At 30.7% G+C, this 20,902-nt stretch overlaps 2 protein-coding genes across 2 annotated transcripts in view; one reads left to right on the forward strand and one right to left on the reverse strand.

Moving 5' to 3' along the window:
- The window catches only part of LOC118204180 (splicing factor YJU2), a 48,787-nt gene extending 46,814 nt beyond the window's left edge, over positions 1–1,973 (reverse strand). Inside the window, exons 1-2 of the mRNA XM_035376508.2 lie at positions 1,743–1,973; positions 1,548–1,648 (exon numbers count right to left, since the gene is read on the reverse strand). Coding sequence (XP_035232399.1) covers positions 1,548–1,648; positions 1,743–1,766 — 125 coding nt within the window. The 5' untranslated portion in view covers positions 1,767–1,973. The remainder of the gene's footprint in view (positions 1–1,547; positions 1,649–1,742) is intronic.
- A 230-nt stretch (positions 1,974–2,203) lies between these two features.
- MED17 (mediator complex subunit 17) overlaps positions 2,204–20,902 on the forward strand; it is a 99,083-nt gene continuing 80,384 nt past the window's right edge. Inside the window, exon 1 of the mRNA XM_085814817.1 lies at positions 2,204–2,414. Coding sequence (XP_085670943.1) covers positions 2,332–2,414 — 83 coding nt within the window. The 5' untranslated portion in view covers positions 2,204–2,331. The remainder of the gene's footprint in view (positions 2,415–20,902) is intronic.

Below are 20,902 nucleotides of genomic sequence, written 5' to 3' on the forward strand. Positions count from 1 at the left end.
CCCTATTGTGACCTAATCGGGTGCATGATTCTGGGAAATTTTGAATCATGGGATGTTTTATAAGAGCTTTTGTGGTGTGTGTTGGTTTTATTGTTCAGACGGTAGAATGGCTGAATGTAGTAAGATTAATTTGAGTTTCTGTACGATTTGGAATGAAAGGGGAAAAGAGCATTAATTGACTGGTGTGTAAATGAAGGTTAGCCATTATAAGTGTCCTGTATATAGGATATGTGTCTAATCGAACGTAAAAACCGTTTAGATGGATTTGTAGGAAGAAAGGTTCAGATGTGGCGATGCAGATACAAGGATTTGAGTTCAGATAATTTTAGGAAGTTTTTGGATGCTGTTAAATAATTTTGTGTGCCACAAACTAAAGACGAAGGAACTTCTAAATAAGGTAAGTGGATATTTGCTTTTTGTAGTGCTTAAATGTATAACATGTTTTTCCTTTTTTATGTTATTTTATCATTTGGTTTAAAATGTAGTTTATTGAGATTATGTATTTTTTGTTTGCCTGTATTGTAGAATTGGGGTCTAATCTTTGGAATACGGTAACAGGTAGTTTGGCGACATTTTGGTAAGGCGATAAAGGTCACTAGCTAGGACTTTAGCAGTGTACATGGATAAAGTCAAGAGTGTGCGCAATGCCATTTTTGTGCAATGCTGGGATGTTTTTTTAAGTGAAAATAGGTCGATGTGTACATGGATACCGTGTATGTGCAATTCTTAAAAACACGGCAAGCAGTGGGCAATTCTGCACTTTCTCCCAATTTCGAACCTAATCTACGTCATGATTAAGCACTTTTGTTCCATAAAAGTTCTAGCATAAGCGTAATTCAGCTAGCAGATTGTTGGGAAAAAATTTTGAGAAAAAAAAAAAAAACACGCCTTTACTTCGTGAAAACAAAATGGCGTCCAAAAAAAATTAGCAGGTTGCTGTAGCAGGGTTGGTCGCCAAATTTTCGCCAAGTTACCATAATCCAAAGATTAACTGAATTGGGTGCTCCTTTGACTTTTTAAGTAAAAATATATCGATGTGTACATGGACTAAGTGAAGGGAGTGCACAATGCAAGTTTGTGAAATTCTTGAATTTGTTTTTAACTGAAAATAGGTCGACATGTACATGGATAAAATCAAGGAAGTGCGCAATGCCATTTTTGTGCAATACGGGGAATTTTTTTTAAAGTGAAAATAGGTTGATGTGTACATCGATACCGAGATTGTGCAATTCTTTGTCATGTTATTTTGGCTTTGTGTACCGATCGCCGTTATGCAAGCCAAAATAATAAGTCAAAGAATTGCACAATCTCGGTATCCATGTACTGCCAAAAATCGCCAAGGGGTACCCTAAAATATACTTTTGCCGAATAATTATATTTAATTAACACAGTATATTAAAAGAAAATTCTCATACACAAAATTTATTAGCTGCAAATGCTCTTCTCAGTAAACTCTCACGCATTCTGTCAGTTATAAAATATGAATGATTGAGAAGATAAAATATTAAATCGAATAATTTAACAAAGAATTAGGCTCTAATACAAACCTCATGTTGCATGGAGCCATCAACCTGACTGTATATTGTCGATCGCGAGGAAGGCGAAGACGAGGTATTTTCGATGGATCGAAATCTGGAGGGTAGTATTTCTAAAATTGGGAGATAATAAATTGCATTAGCTACGTTTTTATAATTTAACTTTAAGAAAATGATAATAAGTGATATAATAATTTAAAAACTTGCATTCAAAACTTTTCTTTCCGACATGTTTGAGCTACAAACTACTTAAATATGAATTCTGAGTTGCTATGTGCGTGCGTGTTTATGCAGCACCTTCAGTATTTTAACTCTTCTGGAAAACGATAACTGGTTACTACCTATTTCCCTTTAAAATTATAAAACAAAAATTAGCAAAGAACAAATCACGTCTAAATTACAACAATGTTTTGTTGACAAAAATGCGTTAACTTAGTGCCACTACTCAGTGTCTTAATATTCAGAGATTAAGTAAAACATTACTGGTTTAAGCATAGTAACAAAACCTTCGTTTTAAAACTAAGCTCAACAGGTTTTTACAGCTTATATAGATGATTAATTCTATATATTTATTCTATAATGTTTAATGAAACAATGAATTTAAAATTAATTTTTTATAGATATTAAATACTTGAAGAAGTTTTCGAATTGAAGTGAAGCAATGCCCAGTGTAAATATTTTGTTGTAGTATAATTGGAGTGTAGTAGTATTTTGGATTGGGTTGTTGGTTGTTTTTTTTTCAATGAAAGTGTTGTAATTTCTTAATGCGTTTTTCGTAGCTATCATATCATAAATTATGTCCGTAAACGTGTGTGTTGAAGCTCATCAAGAGTATCAAGTTCAGGAAATAACATACGATGGCCAAGAAATATATACCCAGTACGTATAAAACATAATACTGTAGTAAGTTTTATTACGGGAGCATTAACTGTTTTATAAGAAACGGGGAAAACTTTTAATTGTTCTTCTTAGTTCTTTAATCCCAACCATAAAAAAATCATATGAGAGATCACTTGGATTGTTATGTTTTGATATTCAAATCATTAGATAGTTAATTATCCACGTTATTGCTAGATTTGCTAATAGATCGCAGAGAACCCTTGGCGCTTCGGGAAAGAACCCGTTGGCGCCGTTGCATTTTTATTCGCCAAGCTCGCGGCTCATCCTAGCCGAGCCGTAAACGTGGTTTTTAGTGTATGTAAATTCAAGTTAGCAGACAATGGTAGTAAAAATTCACGGATAATAAGTATATAGATGAAAAACTAACAGGTTAAACGTGATATACGAAAATAAATTTGTATTAAATTCAAGTTAGCACAGAAAACAATGTATTAAGCATAACGGGAAGTAGAAATTCATTTAAAAAATAAATATTAGTATTCTAATACTTACATTGGTAAAATCCTAGTATACGGTGTAGCCTTTTCACGACTTTGAAAATTATCGGCAACACCAAAAATGATCCAAAGAACGTCTATATATATATATACTATACACTATATACTATGTGTGTATATACATAGCATATATACTATATACATAGTATATACTATGTTTAACTATATATTTTCTTTGAATGACCCGTTAACTACTCATCGCAATGTCCGGTTTTTACTGCTCATCATAAAGTCGCCAAAAGTAGCCAAATCCCGTGTGCACCGGATACTAGGATTAAACCCTTACATTTACATTATACTTATATGGATTTTCTCTAATTCATATAGAATACTAATATTTCTATTACAAGTGTCCTTTTTCATTATTAAGTACTTTGCCTGTTGATTTATGTATTTCGGTAAGAGCCATGCCCATGTAATAAATTAATGAATGCATGACCTTTAATACATCCATTTTACATAGTTTTCAGTATTTCTTTCTTTTTTTTTTTGGTTGATCTTTACATTATGGTAACTTGGCGTTTTTTTGGCGAAAATTTGGCGACCAACTCTCCTACAGCAACCCTCTATTTTTTTTTTCCCGCCGCCATTTTGTCTTCACGAAGTAAAGACATGTTTCTTTTCTTTTTATCTACTGAACACTTCTTCCAACAATCTACTAGCCGAATTACACTTATGCTAGAAATTTTATCTAACAAAACTACTTAATCGTGACAAATATTCACTGCAAAATTGGGAAAAAGTCCACGATACCATACTCCTTACGCGTTTTTCAAAATAACACATACACATAAACCATGTACACGCCGACTTATTTTTACTTAAAAAAACATCCCAGAATTGCACAAAAATGGCATTGCGCACACTCTTCACTATATCCATGTACACTGCTTTTTTCTCATAAATTAGAAAAATTTCACGAAAATACATGACAATTTTCTCAATCTTTAAACCCGGTAAAAAGAACATATAAGAAATTACCTGATCGCGAAAAAGTATTTACCCTTTCCAAATATGAACATTTCCACATATAAAATAAATAAAATATCCAAAAACTTTTACCTCTAAATCATCTATTACATTATACAAGTCACCAACGAATTCATACCGCAAGCATTACAAATACTTAGTATCAAATATTTAAATTATTTCCATGCACGTTTACTTCAACTTAAACGTATACCAAATTCCTACAAACATAACATTCACAAAATAACTATCATTTAATTAAAATATCACTAAACCATGTACACGTCGACTTATTTTTACTTAAAAAAAAATCCCAGAATTGCATAAAAATGGCATTGCATCTTTAAACCCGGTAAAAAGAACATATGTGAAATTACCTGATCGCGAAAAAGTATTTACCCTTTCCAAATATGAACATTTCCACATATAAAATTAATAAAATATCCAAAAACTTTTACCTCCAAATCATCTATTACATTATACACGTCACCAACGAATTCATACCGCAAGCATTACAAGTACTTAATATCAAATATTTAAATTATTTCCATGCACGTTTACTTCAACTTAAACGTATACCAAATTCCTACAAGCATAAAATTCACAAAATAACTATCATTTAATTAAAATATCACTAAACCATGTACACGTCGACTTATTTTTACTTAAAAAAACATCCCAGAATTGCACAAAAATGGCATTGCGCACACTCTTCACTACATCCATGTACACTGCTTTTTTCTCATAAATTAGAAAAATTTCACGAAAATACATGACAATTTTCTCAATCTTTAAACCCGGTAAAAAGAACATATATGAAATTACCTGATAACGTATACCAAATTCCTACAAACATAAAATTCACAAAATAACTATCATTTAATTAAAATATAATTAAATTCAAAAACACTACTTAAAATATAAATGAGCACATACATTAAATTAATAAAAATTACCTTACAATGCTAATTACTTTAAACTAAATCATTGCTAATAACAATTTTCCCAATAATACCAAATTCCTTTACTTCCACCTTACATTTAGAACACAATGCATAAAAATAATATCCTCAAGTAATTAAAAATACTAACTTACCTAATCTTCTTCAGAATCTTGATTATGTGTCCAATAAACTTTTCTTTAGTTACGGCCATGGGATCCAAAAATTCACGAACACTGTTTCACACAACACAGAATAAACCAAATACAAAATTTCCAGATTTTTTCCCGATTTCCCTCCTTTTCCGATTCAAAAACCGTAATTCGTCCATTAATATCACATGACATATCCCATGATCTCTCATTTCCCTCACACAAAATAATGCGTAATCGGAACTGAGTACTGCTCACATTATTACCAAAGTCCCAGGTAGTAACCTTTATCGCCTCCAAAATGTCGCCAAACTACCAGTTACCATATTGTAAAGATCAACCTTTTTTTTTTTTTTTTCAAGTTACTTGCATACAGCTTAAAGCATTTTACGTTGAAACAAATACCTGTTCTTTTTTGTAATATATTTCACAATACAAATAACCTTCAACAGTAATCAAATTTTCTTCAGTAGCATTGTTAATAAGACTAGAACTTTATACATTTTAAATTATTTTAGGATTTGGAAACCTTATGGTTCTGCGTGCTTACAGCTGTTAATAATTAAGAACATAACGTGAAGAGCATGTTACAAATTAGCATTCACCCCTCCCGCCATATTTTCTTCCTTTGATCCCGAACTGACGAGCCGAGAACCGGCATCTTTCGACAAAAACTTATTTAATTATGAGAAAATATTTCTATCTATTCGTTGTTAAAAAATTCAGAAAAAATAACAATAAATAAGAGAAGAATAATATAAATCTCCAAATGCGAACAACGACAACCTTCGCACAAGCGAATAGGATTAATTAGCTAAGTTACCAGGTTTGAACTATTATCGCCAAAGTTAGCGATGTTTACATTTACCGTGTTCTCTGTGGAAGTGCTTCCCTAAATAAATTTAATTGGCCAATAAATCTGTCGTAATGAGCACAGAGTAGCCTGTGGCCGTAGCGTAAATTATTAAATCTTAGTCTACTGCAATGAGAAGAGAATAAATCTGAGGCTATTGCTACTGAATTTCATAACTTGCAAGCGTGCGAAATGAAGAAAATTCACTAAAAAACATTTTATGTAATAATTTTTGACTATGAACTTTCGAGCTGTAAATTAAAATGAAGGTTTTTTTTTATTGTAATGAATTTTTATGCAATATATCATATGCCGTGCCTATGTCAGTGATACTGTCATAACTAATTCTACTGACATAGGAAATGACAAGCATTTTATGATAATGCTATTATTGTAAACAACAATGAACATTGCCAATTTTTATTTAACTCGCTTTTGATTAAACTCATAGGCGGAGAAATAGTAGGGACATTAGTAAAATACCTGCAGCGATTTTGGAAATTGCTAATTAATCACATCTCTGTGAAAAGTCTCTAAGCTTGTGGGTTTTGAGAATTGGCGAAAAATTTTTGTTTGGCTATTTTTAAGCATCACAGATATCGTTATGTTTATTATAAACAAACATTTTATTAGAAACAAGAAATTTTTGAAGAGAAAACAAAAAACTGTGATTTTTACAGCTAGTGGATATTATTCAGCTAACTTCAAAATTTTTCGCAAAAAGTATTTTTCTATTTAAATAAAATGAAGTGATTACTGTGTTTTCTAGGAAGCAAATTTAACAAGATAAACCAGGATTTAATGTCATGTAGTTCCTTTAGGTGAAGTGCAGAATCCCCCACTTATTTGGCACGTTATGTTTGGCACTTTTCACAAGAATAAGAAGAATTGTATTTTTGTCAATTTCCTTTAACTTTTTAAGTGAAAATACATCGATGTGGACGTGGACAATGTCAAGAGAGTGTGCAATGTCGAATTTATGCAATTCTCTAACTTTTTTAAAAATGGAAATAGGTCAATATGTACATAAATACTGAGTTTGTGCAATTCTTAAAAACGCACCAAGAAGTGGGTGAATAATTTAAGAATTGCACATACTCAGTATCCATGTACACATCCACCTATTTTCACTTTAAGAAAAATCCCCAAATGGCACAAAAATGACGTTGTGCACTCTCTTGACTTTATGCACGTACACATCGACCTATTTTCATTTAAAAAAAAAATCCCCGAATTGCACAACTATGCTTTACGCACTCCCTTGAGTTTCTCCATGTACATATCGATATATTTTCACTTAAAAAGTCAAAGGAGCATCCAATTCTACAGTAGAGGCCAAATATATATATATATATATATATATATAATTTCAATAAGCTGCATTTTAAACCAAACAATAAAATAACATAAAAAGGGGAAAAACCTGTTATGTATTTTAGCACTACACAAAAGCAAAAATCCCCTTACCTTATTTAGAAATTCGTTCGTCTTCAGTCTGTGGCACACAAAATTCCTTAACAGCATCCAAAAACTTCCGAAAATTATATGAACTACTATCAGCTTCGCTGCCAGCCTTCGTCTGGCTTTTAAGTGTACCGGAAAAATGGCTGAAAAAAACACCAAACGTTAAACTTAAAAACTGCATAGAATTTTACTCTGCACAACAACTTCATGAAAAAAAGTTATTACATATAACAAAATTACAATGAAATAAGCAATATCCCTTAGTACAAATATTAATTATCCTAATAAATAAATTAACCAACTTCCCTTTGCAAAATCTTAAGACCTCAAATGGTATAAAGGAGATTAAGAACTTTTGTTTCCTAAAAAAAAATCACTCAGAACTTTTCAATATCTTAAAAACAGTGAAATGAGCAATAAATAACATAAAAGAATACAGAAAAAAAAAATTCTGAAAAGCAAAGTATAATTAATGATATTTCATCTTATATTTTCAAGAGAAAAAAATTACAATGAAATAAGCTATATCCCTTAATACAAATATGAATTATCCTAATAAAAAAAATTAACCTACTTTCCATTGAAGGAAAAAAATCATGCAAAACTTTTCAATATCTTACGAACAGAACATGAAAGAAACTCAATAATGCCAATCTCTTAAAAGCAGTGATATAAGAAATACGATGAAAAATTGTTGCCAAACCCATATTTCTAAAAGAATGAAACTATTCAAAATGATGCGATTGCATCAAAAATCTATCAACAAAAACAAGAAAGGAAATTGTTGCCAAAATCACATTTTTAAAGATGTGAGAAGTGTAGTCGGAAGCTTCATTTAAAAATACAAAATATTATCATTTTTCCAAAATTCTTTTTGTAAAAGCAGTCGCAAGGATAAAAGTTTAACGTGTCCAAAAATCAAAGAAAAATAAGCTGTACATTTTTAAAAATAAACTTGGTTGATCTTTACATTATGGTAACTTGGCGATTTTTTGGCGAAAATTTGGTGACCAACTCTCCTACAGCAACCCTCTATTTTTTTCCCCGCCGCCATTTTGTCTTCACGAAGTAAAGACATGTTTCTTTTCTTTTTATCTCCTGAACACTTCTTCCAACAATCTACTAGCCGAATTACACTTATGCTAGAAATTTTATCAAACAAAACTGCTTAATCATGACAAATATTCACTGCAAAATTAGGAAAAACTGCACAATACCATTCTCCTTACGCATTTTTCAAAATAACACATACACATAAACCATGTACACACCGACTTATTTTTACTTAAAAAAACATCCCAGAATTGCACAAAAATGGCATTGCGCACACTCTTCACTATATCCATGTACACTGCTTTTTTCTCATAAATTACAAAAATTTCACGAAAATACGTGACAATTTTCTCAATCTTTAAACCTGGTAAAAAGAACATATATGAAATTACCTGATCGCGAAAAAGTATTTACCCTTTACAAATATGAACATTTCCACATATAAAATAAATAAAATATCCAAAAACTTTTACCTCTAAATCATCTATTACATTATACAAGTCACCAACGAATTCATACCGCAAGCATTACAAATACTTAGTATCAAATATTTAAATTATTTCCATGCACGTTTATTTCAACTTAAACGTATAGCAAATTCCTACAAGCATAAAATTCACAAAATAACTATCATTTCATTAAAATATCACTAAACCATGTACACGTCGACTTATTTTTACTTAAAAAAACATCCTAGAATTGCACAAAAATGGCATTGCGCACACTCTTCACTATATCCATGTACACTGCTTTTTTCTCATAAATTAAAAAAATTTCACGAAAATACATGACAATTTTCTCAATCTTTAAACCCGGTAAAAAGAACATATATGAAATTACATGATCGCGAAAAAGTATTTACCCTTTACAAATATCAACATTTCCACATATAAAATAAATAGAATATCCAAAAACTTTTACCTCTAAATCATCTATTACATTATACACGTCACCAACGAAGTCATACCTCAAGCATTACAAATACTTAATATCAAATATTTAAATTATTTCCATGCACGTTTATTTCAACTTAAACGTATACCAAATTCCTACAAACATAAAATTCACAAAATAACTATCATTTCATTAAAATATAATTAAATTCAAAAACACTACTTAAAATATAAATGAGCACATACATTAAATTAATAAAAATTACCTTACAATCCTAATTACTTTAAACTAAATCATTGCTAATAACAATTTTCCCAATAATACCAAATTCCTTTTCACCTTACATTTACAACAATGCATAAAAATAATATCCTCAAATAATTAAAAATACTAACTTACCTAATCTTCTTCAGAATCTTGATTACGTCGCGGATACACTTTTCTTACTTCTGTTTCAGAATCTTTAAAATCATACTTATCTTTCAAAGCAAGATACCAGGTAAAATAAATAACATAATAATACATCTTTATTTCTCTCTCGCACAACCTTAAAAAACATTTATTACTATCCTTTTCAATACCACTAAATACCCATTTCGAATTCACTTTAGTTACGGCCATGGGATCCAAAAATTCACAAACACTATTTCACACAACACAGAATAAAGCCAAATACAAAATTGCCAGATTTTTTCCCAATTAAAGAACAGTAATTCGTCCATTAATATCACATAACATATCCCATGATCTCTCATTTCCCTCACACAAAATAATGCGTAATCAGAACTGAATACTACTCACATTCTTAACAAAGTCTAACTAACCTAATCTTCTTCTGAATCTTCCTTACATGGTGGATACACTTTTATTATGGATTCAATAAAATTACTGAAAAATTCTCTTTATCACATCTACAATTCACTTTAGACAGCGCCATACAATCCCAAAATTATTCAACCCTACTTCACACAACACACAATGAAGCTTAATACAAAATAATATACATCCACAGATACTTGTCCAAATTCCCCCTCTTTTCCGATTAAAGAACCGTAATTCATCCATTAATATCACATGACATATCCCATGATCTCTCATTTCCCCCACACAAAATAATGCGTAATCGGAACTGAGTACTGCTCACATTATTACCAAAGTCCCAGGTAGTAACCTTTATCGCCTCCAAAATGTCGCCAAACAACCAGTTACCATATTGTAAAGATCAACCATAAACTTTTTTAGAAAAAATCCCGTTGAAAAGGTGTTAAGCTCACTTTGTTAAATAAATTCGTATTTAATCGCTTTATTGAAATATGAAATTTATTTTAAGTTTGTAAAATAGCTAAGTGTCTACGTTTCATGATGATGTGAAAATGGAGTGTGTAGAGTTAAATCTCATTTTCCTATAGCCCATTATGTCTCAAAATAACGCGATTTTGTCACAAAACATAAATTATTTATGTTGTTGTTATTTTGGCTTTGTGTACCAGCGATTTTTGGCGCGAAAATTACCATTATGCAAGCCAAGATAATAAGTCAAAGAATTGCACAAACTCAGTATCCATGTACCACCAAAAATCGCCGCGTTTCGCCAAGGGATACCCTAAAATATACTTTTACCTGCAAAATTTATTGAAAAATTAAAAAATTTATCTTGGTGCAATTTTTTCAGGTTAAGCCAAGAATAATTCACTTGGCGAACTTCTTAATATATGGCAACTTATTTTCTTTACCTTTCCATTATGCCAGAGCGGGAAAAAAGGCACCTCGTTCCTATCTTTTTACATTGTGGACGAGCGGAAAAAGTCACATCGTTCCTACTTTCAGATAATTTTAACAAAAGTGCGTAAAACACATTTTCGTTATTATCGCTTTCAACAAATATGCCAAATTTCAAAAGCACCAATATGTAAATTCACGTATATCTTTGGAAATTCTGAATAAAAAGCTCTAAGTTTTTGCAGGTATGCTTAGAAATACATCTACTTTAAGATGATTGTAAAAATTCTATAATTCAAAATTTTTTTAAAAAAAATTTAGAAACATTATTAAAAATACAAATTTTATTTGAAATTAACCTAAATTTCGAACTGTGTAAGAAGGAATTAAATAAGTTTAATAAAAAAAATATTAATAAATACATACCAAATTGAATTAACATGGAGGAGCTAAAATTTTGAGAGCTAATTTTCTAAAAAGTTCTTGTGCAAATTTTACAAAACTTGGTAGTTTGGCGCAATTTGAATCACAGAATCGAAATATAGGAAAAAATTGGCATGTCGTTTCAAAACACTCTGATTTTGTGTCAAAATACCTACTTTAGAACAGTGCTATATATATAATACATATCTTAAGTCGCAGTTTCGAGACATGAAATACGCAAGTTGAATTTTATCAATTGGCCCAGTAGAACGGGAGTTGTAGAACTGCACCCCTTTTTTTTGCACAGTGTACAAATTTTAAAATCACGTTTAAGACAAAAAATAATCATAATTTTTCTTTAAAAGCCATTGGAACTTAAAATACAACAGAAAGGACACATATGAAAATGGCAACATTGGAAATCGAATATTTGTCATATATATGCATGGTTGCATGAATAATTTTTATATGCCTGAGTTTGGTGTATTCTGAAGCTTTGGTGATTTCCACTAAGGTGGTTGCAATAACACACAAGTACCAAATATTTATAAATTCAACAGCAATCATTAAAAATCTCATTAGTTTCCAAATACCTATAACCTAGTTTTCAGCATATAATAGAAATGCTAAACGCTGATACTGGAAATCTGAAAGCACATCAATGAAGGAAGCTGGAAGGGATATAACAATCAGGAACTAAGAGAAGCTGGTTATGAGTACTGGAAAGTGAATCGCAAATATAATTTCATTGAACACAATATACCTAACACGTTAAGAATTAATGGGTAGAGTTGACTTTAAGATACCCCTTGCATTATCGCGAAGTTGTTTCATTTATTGCCAAGTTGTTATTTCGTTTTTCACCCAGTTTTTGTATTATTTATGGTAACCTGAGTAGTTGAACATTATGGAAACCCTATTATGACGTAATCGTTTGCATTATTCACGGAAATTTTGAATCATGGGATGTTTTACAAAGGCGGCTAATCTTTGGAATATGGTAACAGGCAGTTTGGCGACATTTTGGTAGGCGATAAAGATTACTACCTAGGACTTTGGCAATAATGTGAGAAGTTCCAAGTTCCAAATACGCATTATTTTGTATGAGAGAAATGAGAGATCATGAGATATGTCACTTTATCCATGTACTCATAAATTAGAAAAATTTGCACGAAAATGCAGGAAAATTTTGTGAATCTTTAAAGTCGGTAAAAATGACATATATGAAATTACCTGATTACAAAAAAGTATATACCCTTTCTAAAGATGAATAAAATATTCAAAAACTTTTCCCTCTAAATTATCTATTGTAAACTTCACCTGCGAATTTATAACGCAAACATTAAAAATGGTTGCAAATACTTAGTGTCAAGTATTTAAATTATTTCAATGCACGTTTACTTCTACTGAAACGTATTCCAAAATGCTACAAACATATAATTCATAAAATAACTATAATTTAATTAAAATATAATTAAACCATGTACACGTCGACCTATTTTTACTTAAAAGAACATCCCAGAATTGCACAAAAATGGCATTGCTCACACTCTTGACTTTATCCATGTACACTGCTTTTTTCTCATAAATTAGAAAAATTTGCACGAAAATGCAGGAAAATTTTGTGAATCTTTAAAGTGTGTAAAAATAACATATATGAAATTACCTGATCGCGAAAAGTATATACCTTTTCCAAGGATGGACATCTGCATGTATAAAATAAATAAAATATCCAAAAACTTTTTCCTCTAAATTATCTATTATAAACGTCACCTGCGAATTTAAAACGCAAACATTAAAAATGGTTGCAAATACTTAGTGTCAAATATTTAAATTATTTCCATGCACGTTTACTTCTACTGAAACGTATTCCAAAATATTACAAACATACAACTCTCAAAATCACGATCATTAAATTAAAATATAATTAAATTAAAAAACACTACTTAAAATATAAATAAGCACATACATTAAATTAATAAAAATTAACTTAAAATCTTAATTACTTTAAACTAATTCATTGCTAATAAAAATTTTCCAATAAGAGCATATTAATTTATTTATTCCTTATATTTAGAACAATGCATTAAAATAATATCCTCAAATGATTAAAAATACTAACTTATCTAATCTTTTACAGAATCTTGAGTGCATGGCGGATCACAAAATGTCCATTTTCACCAGATTTCTTGCATCGTCATTCAAACTTATCTGTAGTATCCTTTCATACAATCTCATTTCATCCCCGCACAACACACAATGAAGCTAAATACAAAATGCTAAACGCAATAAAAATTTCGAATTCACTTTACATAGGGCCATGGGATCCAAAAATTAAGAAACACTTTTTCACAAAACACACAATGAAGCTAAATACAAGTACTGTTGATATTTTTACAAATTTCCCCCCTTTTCCGATTAAAGAACCGTGATTCGTCCATAAATGTCACATGACATATCTCATGATCTCTCATTTCTCTCATACAAAATAATGCGTATTTGGAACATGGAACTTCTCACGTTATTGCCAAAGTCCTAGGTAGTAATCTTTATCGCCTACCAAAATGTCGCCAAACTGCCTGTTACCATATTCCAAAGATTAGCCGCCTTTGTAAAACATCCCATGATTCAAAATTTCCGTGAATAATGCAAACGATTACGTCATAATAGGGTTTCCATAATGTTCAACTACTCAGGTTACCATAAATAATACAAAAACTGGGTGAAAAACAAAATAACAACTTGGCAATAAATGAAACAACTTCGCGATAATGCAAGGGGTATCTTAAAGTCAACTCTACCCATTAATTCTTAACGTGTTAGGTATATTGTGTTCAATGAAATTATATTTGCGATTCACTTTCCAGTACTCATAACCAGCTTCTCTTAGTTCCTGATTGTTATATCCCTTCCAGCTTCCTTCATTGATGTGCTTTCAGATTTCCAGTATCAGTGTTTAGCATTTCTATTATATGCTGAAAACTAGGTTATAGGTATTTGGAAACTAATGAGATTTTTAATGATTGCTGTTGAATTTATAAATATTTGGTACTTGTGTGTTATTGCAACTACCTTAGTGGAAATCACCAAAGCTTCAGAATACACCAAACTCAGGCATATAAAAATTATTCATGCAACCATGCATATATATGACAAATATTCGATTTCCAATGTTGCCATTTTCATATGTGTCCTTTCTGTTGTATTTTAAGTTCCAATGGCTTTTAAAGAAAAATTATGATTATTTTTTGTCTTAAACGTGATTTTAAAATTTGTACACTGTGCAAAAAAAAGGGGTGCAGTTCTACAACTCCCGTTCTACTGGGCCAATTGATAAAATTCAACTTGCGTATTTCATGTCTCGAAACTGTGACTTAAGATATGTATTATATATATAGCACTGTTCTAAAGTAGGTATTTTGACACAAAATCAGAGTGTTTTGAAACGACATGCCAATTTTTTCCTATATTTCGATTCTGTGATTCGAATTGCACCAAACTACCAAGTTTTGTAAAATTTGAACAAGTAGTTTTTAGAAAATTAGCTCTCAAAATTTTAGCTCCTCCATGTTAATTCAATTTGGTATGTATTTATTAATATTTTTTTTATTAAACTTATTTAATTCCTTCTTACACAGTTCGAAATTTAGGTTAATTTCAAATAAAATTTGTATTTTTAAATAATGTTTCTAAATTTTTTTTTAAAAAATTTTGAATTATAGAATTTTTACAATCATCTTAAAGTAGATGTATTTCTAAGCATACCTGCAAAAACTTAGAGCTTTTTATTCAGAATTTCCAAAGATATACGTGAATTTACATATTGGTGCATTTTGAAATTTGGCATATTTGTTGAAAGCGATAATAACGAAAATGTGTTTTACGCACTTTTGTTAAAATTATCTGAAAGTAGGAACGATGTGCCTTTTTCCGCTCGTCCACAATGTAAAAAGATAGGAACGAGGTGCCTTTTTTCCCGCTCTGGCATAATGGAAAGGTAAAGAAAATAAGTTGCCATATATTAAGAAGTTCGCCAAGTGAATTATTCTTGGCTTAACCTGAAAAAATTGCACCAAGATAAATTTTTTAATTTTTCAATAAATTTTGCAGGTAAAAGTATATTTTAGGGTATCCCTTGGCGAAACGCGGCGATTTTTGGTGGTACATGGATACTGAGTTTGTGCAATTCTTTGACTTATTATCTTGGCTTGCATAATGGCAATTTTTGCGCCAAAAATTGCCGGTACTCAAAGCCAAAATAACAACACAAAAAATTACGCAAACTCGGTATTCATGTACACATCGACCTATTTTCACTTTAAAAAAAATCCTCGAATTTCACAAAAATGCATTGCGGACTCCCTTGATTTTATCCATGTACATGTCGACCTATTTTTACTTTAAAAAAATCCAAGAATTGCACAAACTTGCACTGTGCACACCCTTCACTTTGTCCATGTATGCATCAATATATTGTCACTTAAAAAGGCAAAGAAGCACCAATTCTACAATACAGGCAAACAAAAAATGCATAATCTCAATAAAATAACATAAAAAAGGAAAAACATATTATACATTTCAGCACTACAAAAAGCAAATATCCACTTACCCTATTTCGAAGTTTCTTCATCTTTACTCTGTGGCATGCAAAATTCCTTAACAGCATCCAAAAACTTCCTAAAATTATCTGAACTCGAATTCGTTTATCGGCGGCATCACATCTGAACCTTTCTTCCTACAAACCCATTCAAATACATCTAAACAGTTTTTATGTTCGACTAGACACATATCCTTCCTACATACAGCACACTTATAATGCCTACTAAGTAAACCTTCATTTACACATCAGTCAATTAACGCTCTTTTCCTCTTTCGTTTCAGGTCATACAGAAACTTCAAATTAATCTTACTACATTCAATATTCTATTGTCTAAACAATAAAACTAACACACCACAAAAGTGCTTACAAAACATCTCATGATTCAAAATTTCCCAGAATCTTGCACCCGATTACCTCACAGTAGGGTTTCCATAACATTCAACTACTCAGGCTACCATAAATGAAACAACAACTTCGCCATAATACAAGGGTTACCTTAAAGTCTACTCTAACTTATTTCGCACCGAATTCTACAAAATGTAATATCTAGGTATAATTTACATGGTAGAATCGAAATATCGGAAAAATTGGTATGTAATTTCAGAAAAGACGATTTTGTGTCAAAAAACCTATGTTAGAACAACTATATATAAATCTAATATATATCCCAAGTCACGCTTTCGAGACATGGAAGACACAATTTGAATTTTGTCAATCAGCACAGTAAAACAGGAGATATAGAGCTGTTCCCCCCCTTTTTTTTTTCTTTTTTGTACGGTGTACATGTAGGATTTTCATATGATAGAAGGAAAAGGGTGTGAAATTTCTGCAGGAATACAAGCCACATGATTGATAAAGTAACAATGCTTCAAATTCCTTCTCAAAGCGAGTTGTAACTAACTTTGGAATTCCCTCCTCCCTGCAAATTTTGCCAAATTGTGCCGAGGTGGCTGTATTGTTGAATCACAAACCATCTAAAACAATATATAGTCAAGTCTTTAATCCAGACATCCATAATCCAGACCTTAAAGCTACAAACTTTCTGCGCGTGCGTAAACACATAATGCGTCTACGCATGCGCATAATACCTTTATGCATGCGCATTTAACGTATAACAGATGGTATAAGCTAAGCTAAAATTATCTATTTCAGTTAATGTTGCAGATTGCGTTGTTCCTTAATCTTCGAATTGGATCTGGCTTATTATTTTTTGCAGACTGTTAGAGCAATTTTATAAAAGTAAGCTTGAACTTTCGATTATGTCAAAAAGAATTTCCCCTTCTGGAGCTGCCAAAGGATCTACAAAGCGAAAGCATGTTTCAGTGTCCATCAAACAAAAAGTGGAATTGCTTCAAAAAATGGATAAAGGCATGTCCTTTGTTTCTCTAACCATTCCGAAATCTGTTTATCAATTTCATGCTGTTGTGGGGGGGGGACGTCGCGGCGCGCTATGAACTGGAAGTTGATTTGTCAGCACTATCCTTATCTTCAGAGCAGAAGTTTTTATTTTATTCGGCTTATAATTCCTTTCTAAACATAGTATTTCATCTCAATGTACTCCGTCTTTGATATGATTTAAATTAAATTCCTCGTCATTATAAATATCACGAATACACATCAAATAGTTTTCTGGTTGCAATTTTCTAATTTCGACTATGCGTAATGTATGCTTTACACATGTACGCATTGAAAGAAATGTTTATTAAAGTAAACAAATAAATATTAAGTTTTTTTTGTAAATTTTGATACCCTTTAGATCATAATTGCTCTTTATTTCATAAATTATGGTTTCATATTTTTAATTTTATAATTTCTGCATGCCATCTTACCAGATTTCAACCTATGATCTAAAAACCGATAATCCGGAATCGCTGCAGTCCCGACGGTCTGGATTAAAGACTTTTGACTGTATTCTATTATTCCTAAAGATAATAGTTATTAACTACATATTTTGGTACTCTTCTGTTATCGGGACTGAATTCAGAAATGTATATATGTATGCATGTGTATATATGCATATATGTGTGTGCACACGTATATATATATATATATATACACAAACACTTACATGAACACATATATCAATTTATACATTAATTACAAAACAGTTCTTTTGAAAACCAAATATAAACATGCCTAGTATATATATATACATACATTTCTGAATCTGGTCCCAATAACAGAAGAGTACCCATATTTTTCACGCGAGGCAAAGAGGTAAATGTGCACCCCTGCGTCTTGTATGTTGGGGGTGAGGGGAGAGAAAGAAATTTGTGTGTGTGTGTATCTGTGTGTATAATAAATACTAAATAATCTGTTAAAACATGTATTATTGCACACATCTCTATTTGCCTGTCTTAAAAAATGTATGTGTAAAAATATGTAAATCAAAATACCAACTTTAATTTGCCGCTTTGGAATTCTTTTAAAAAATATTTTCAGTTACATTTTAAAAGCAATGATATCTTTACAGTAAGATAAGTTTAATTAAAAAAATTTTAAATAACCCACATAAGAAAAGAATGGTTTAATGATGGCTTCATATTTTATCTTTATTTTTACCTTGCATCATCGGTTAACTCAGTAGGCTCCAATGTGTTTAATTTCGTAAATATAATAATGCATAAATTTTGGCATATGTTCTTATGTTCATTTGTGCCTCTTTCTTCATGTTTCTGTCTTTTCCAAACTTTACTTTTAAAATGGTAAAAAAAACATATTTGGTAAATATATTTTTATATCGATAACCTTAGAAGCAAGGAACAAAACTAGACTTTTTTAAATGTTTTCTTTTGAGTCAAAATCAGTTATCTTAAAACTAGTCAGAATAGTATCCTTTAAATCTTCCACAAAATATTCAGAATATTACACTTCCTCCCCTCCTTTTTTATTTATTATTTCTTTGAAACTAAAAAATTCATTTTGGTTCATTATAAATAGCAGAATACCTCAAAAAAAGTTACATATTATTTTATACATATTACGTTGCATTCGATAAAGGATGAGACAGACTTATGTACTGGTTTGTTTAATTCATCTAGCAATATGCATCTGCTTCAGAAAAAACACCATGAATAAAACCATTTGTTCAGTTCTGCACCAAATAAATATGGATATAAGAAGACAAACTTCAAACCATATACTTATTAGTTTGTAAATTTTATGAATATTAATATATATATGTATCAAAAATATATCAAATAAGGTACATATAATTTTCATATGCTCTCTCCAGTCTCCCAATGGTATTCCTTTGTGTGTTACACTGCAAGAAACTGTGGGCACTTACTTTGCCGTTTATGCTGAGTTAGTGAACTTTGGAATATTTGTAATGGCAAAGTAGGAAGTTATGGCAAATTAATGGGAAGCAGACTGATATTGGCAGTATATTTTCTATCAAAGTTTAGTCTCTGCAGTTGGATTAGAAGCATAAATTAACTTCAGTATGGTATTTCCAGTAATAAATTTCAATGTTAGAAAATAATGCATGCACTACTTTAAAACCTCATCCTTTTGAAAATAAATTGATGTTACTAATTCTTTTTATTTATTTATTTATTTATTTATTATTTTTTTTTAATTCAGCTGGATTGTTTATAACACAAAATTCTTTTCATTTTCATAGGCTTATTTCAACTTTTAAAGTCAAAATCATAATTTCTTTTTTAAATTAATTAAAAAAATTCTGTAACTAATTTTACACCCTTTCTGTTTTTTCACCTGAAACTAGTGGCTCCCTTATCTCACCTTTGTCCTGAGTGATTAAGCTGTTATGAATAAAAATGCTTTGCAGAGATGGAGTTACAATATGCAACAGAAGGCCCATGCAACTTTAGCTTCAAAGATCCTTCAGCTTTTGACCTCTAAAATTTAAACCACTATTAAATCAACTGATATTTTCCCCATTCATTAAAAGGTCTCTCATTTCGCCAACATCTACCTATGTTGTTTCTTTTTTTTTGGGGGGGGGGACTTCCCAAATTTCATTAAACTATTTTTTTATTTAGCTCTGCTTATTCCAGTTTAAGATCTTTTCATTCTCATCTTTAACCAAATATTAATTTTTCGCTTTTTCACTAGAAAGTTAAGCAATCCTTTTAATCCATTTTTGATTATGCAGTTTAACCTTAAAGCAACCATCAGATATCCTGTGGTAAAGCAAATTCAGAGCAGTTCAACCTATAAGATATCAACTGTGACAAATGTACATGTTATGCTATAATGAAGAACAGCATTTGATAAAGCAGCATAGCATGAAGGAAAAAGCGGATGTGTTAGAATTAAAGACTTTTAATGTTTTTCCCATCTACGATAACTACACACAATATTCTTAACAGAATAAACCCTATCAGTAAACAGCTTTAAGATAAGACTATGAATATTACATTTGCTTTGGAATACATTGAAAGGAAACAGACATTTTTATTATAATACAAATCAGATTCTAATCACAGCAATCTGCTTCAAAATGCCAAAAAAACTTAGTGAAGATGTAGATGAAGAATTTGAATTTTAATCAGCAAATAAAATCTGACGAAGGGAAAAGACATCAGTTTCAATATGAACATCAAGACAAGTCACTGAAAAAGCCTGAAGACAAATTTAGAACTATGTATTTTATGTGTTTTTAGGTATTGCATTGACATCCTTAAATCAGCATCTGAATTAGTAAAATTCACAATGATAATTTTAGTTTCTTATTTAATTTATCGATAAGTAACTGATAAAGAAGATCTACAGAAAACTATAACAGTTTGGAAAGAAATCTAAAGATATGTCCATTTAAAGATATTTATGAAGAAAAATTTAAAAATCAAAATCCTTTTGACATTCTGCTGTTAACTACATCTTCTGATTAATCTTTCCTGAGCGTATTACAAGTGGCGAAAGATCATTTTCCAA

This window comes from Stegodyphus dumicola, chromosome 4 (genome assembly GCF_044657685.1).
Source record: "Stegodyphus dumicola isolate Sdum_Otavi_A_Nest chromosome 4, ASM4465768v1".
NCBI classification, from domain to species: Eukaryota; Metazoa; Arthropoda; class Arachnida; order Araneae; family Eresidae; genus Stegodyphus; species Stegodyphus dumicola.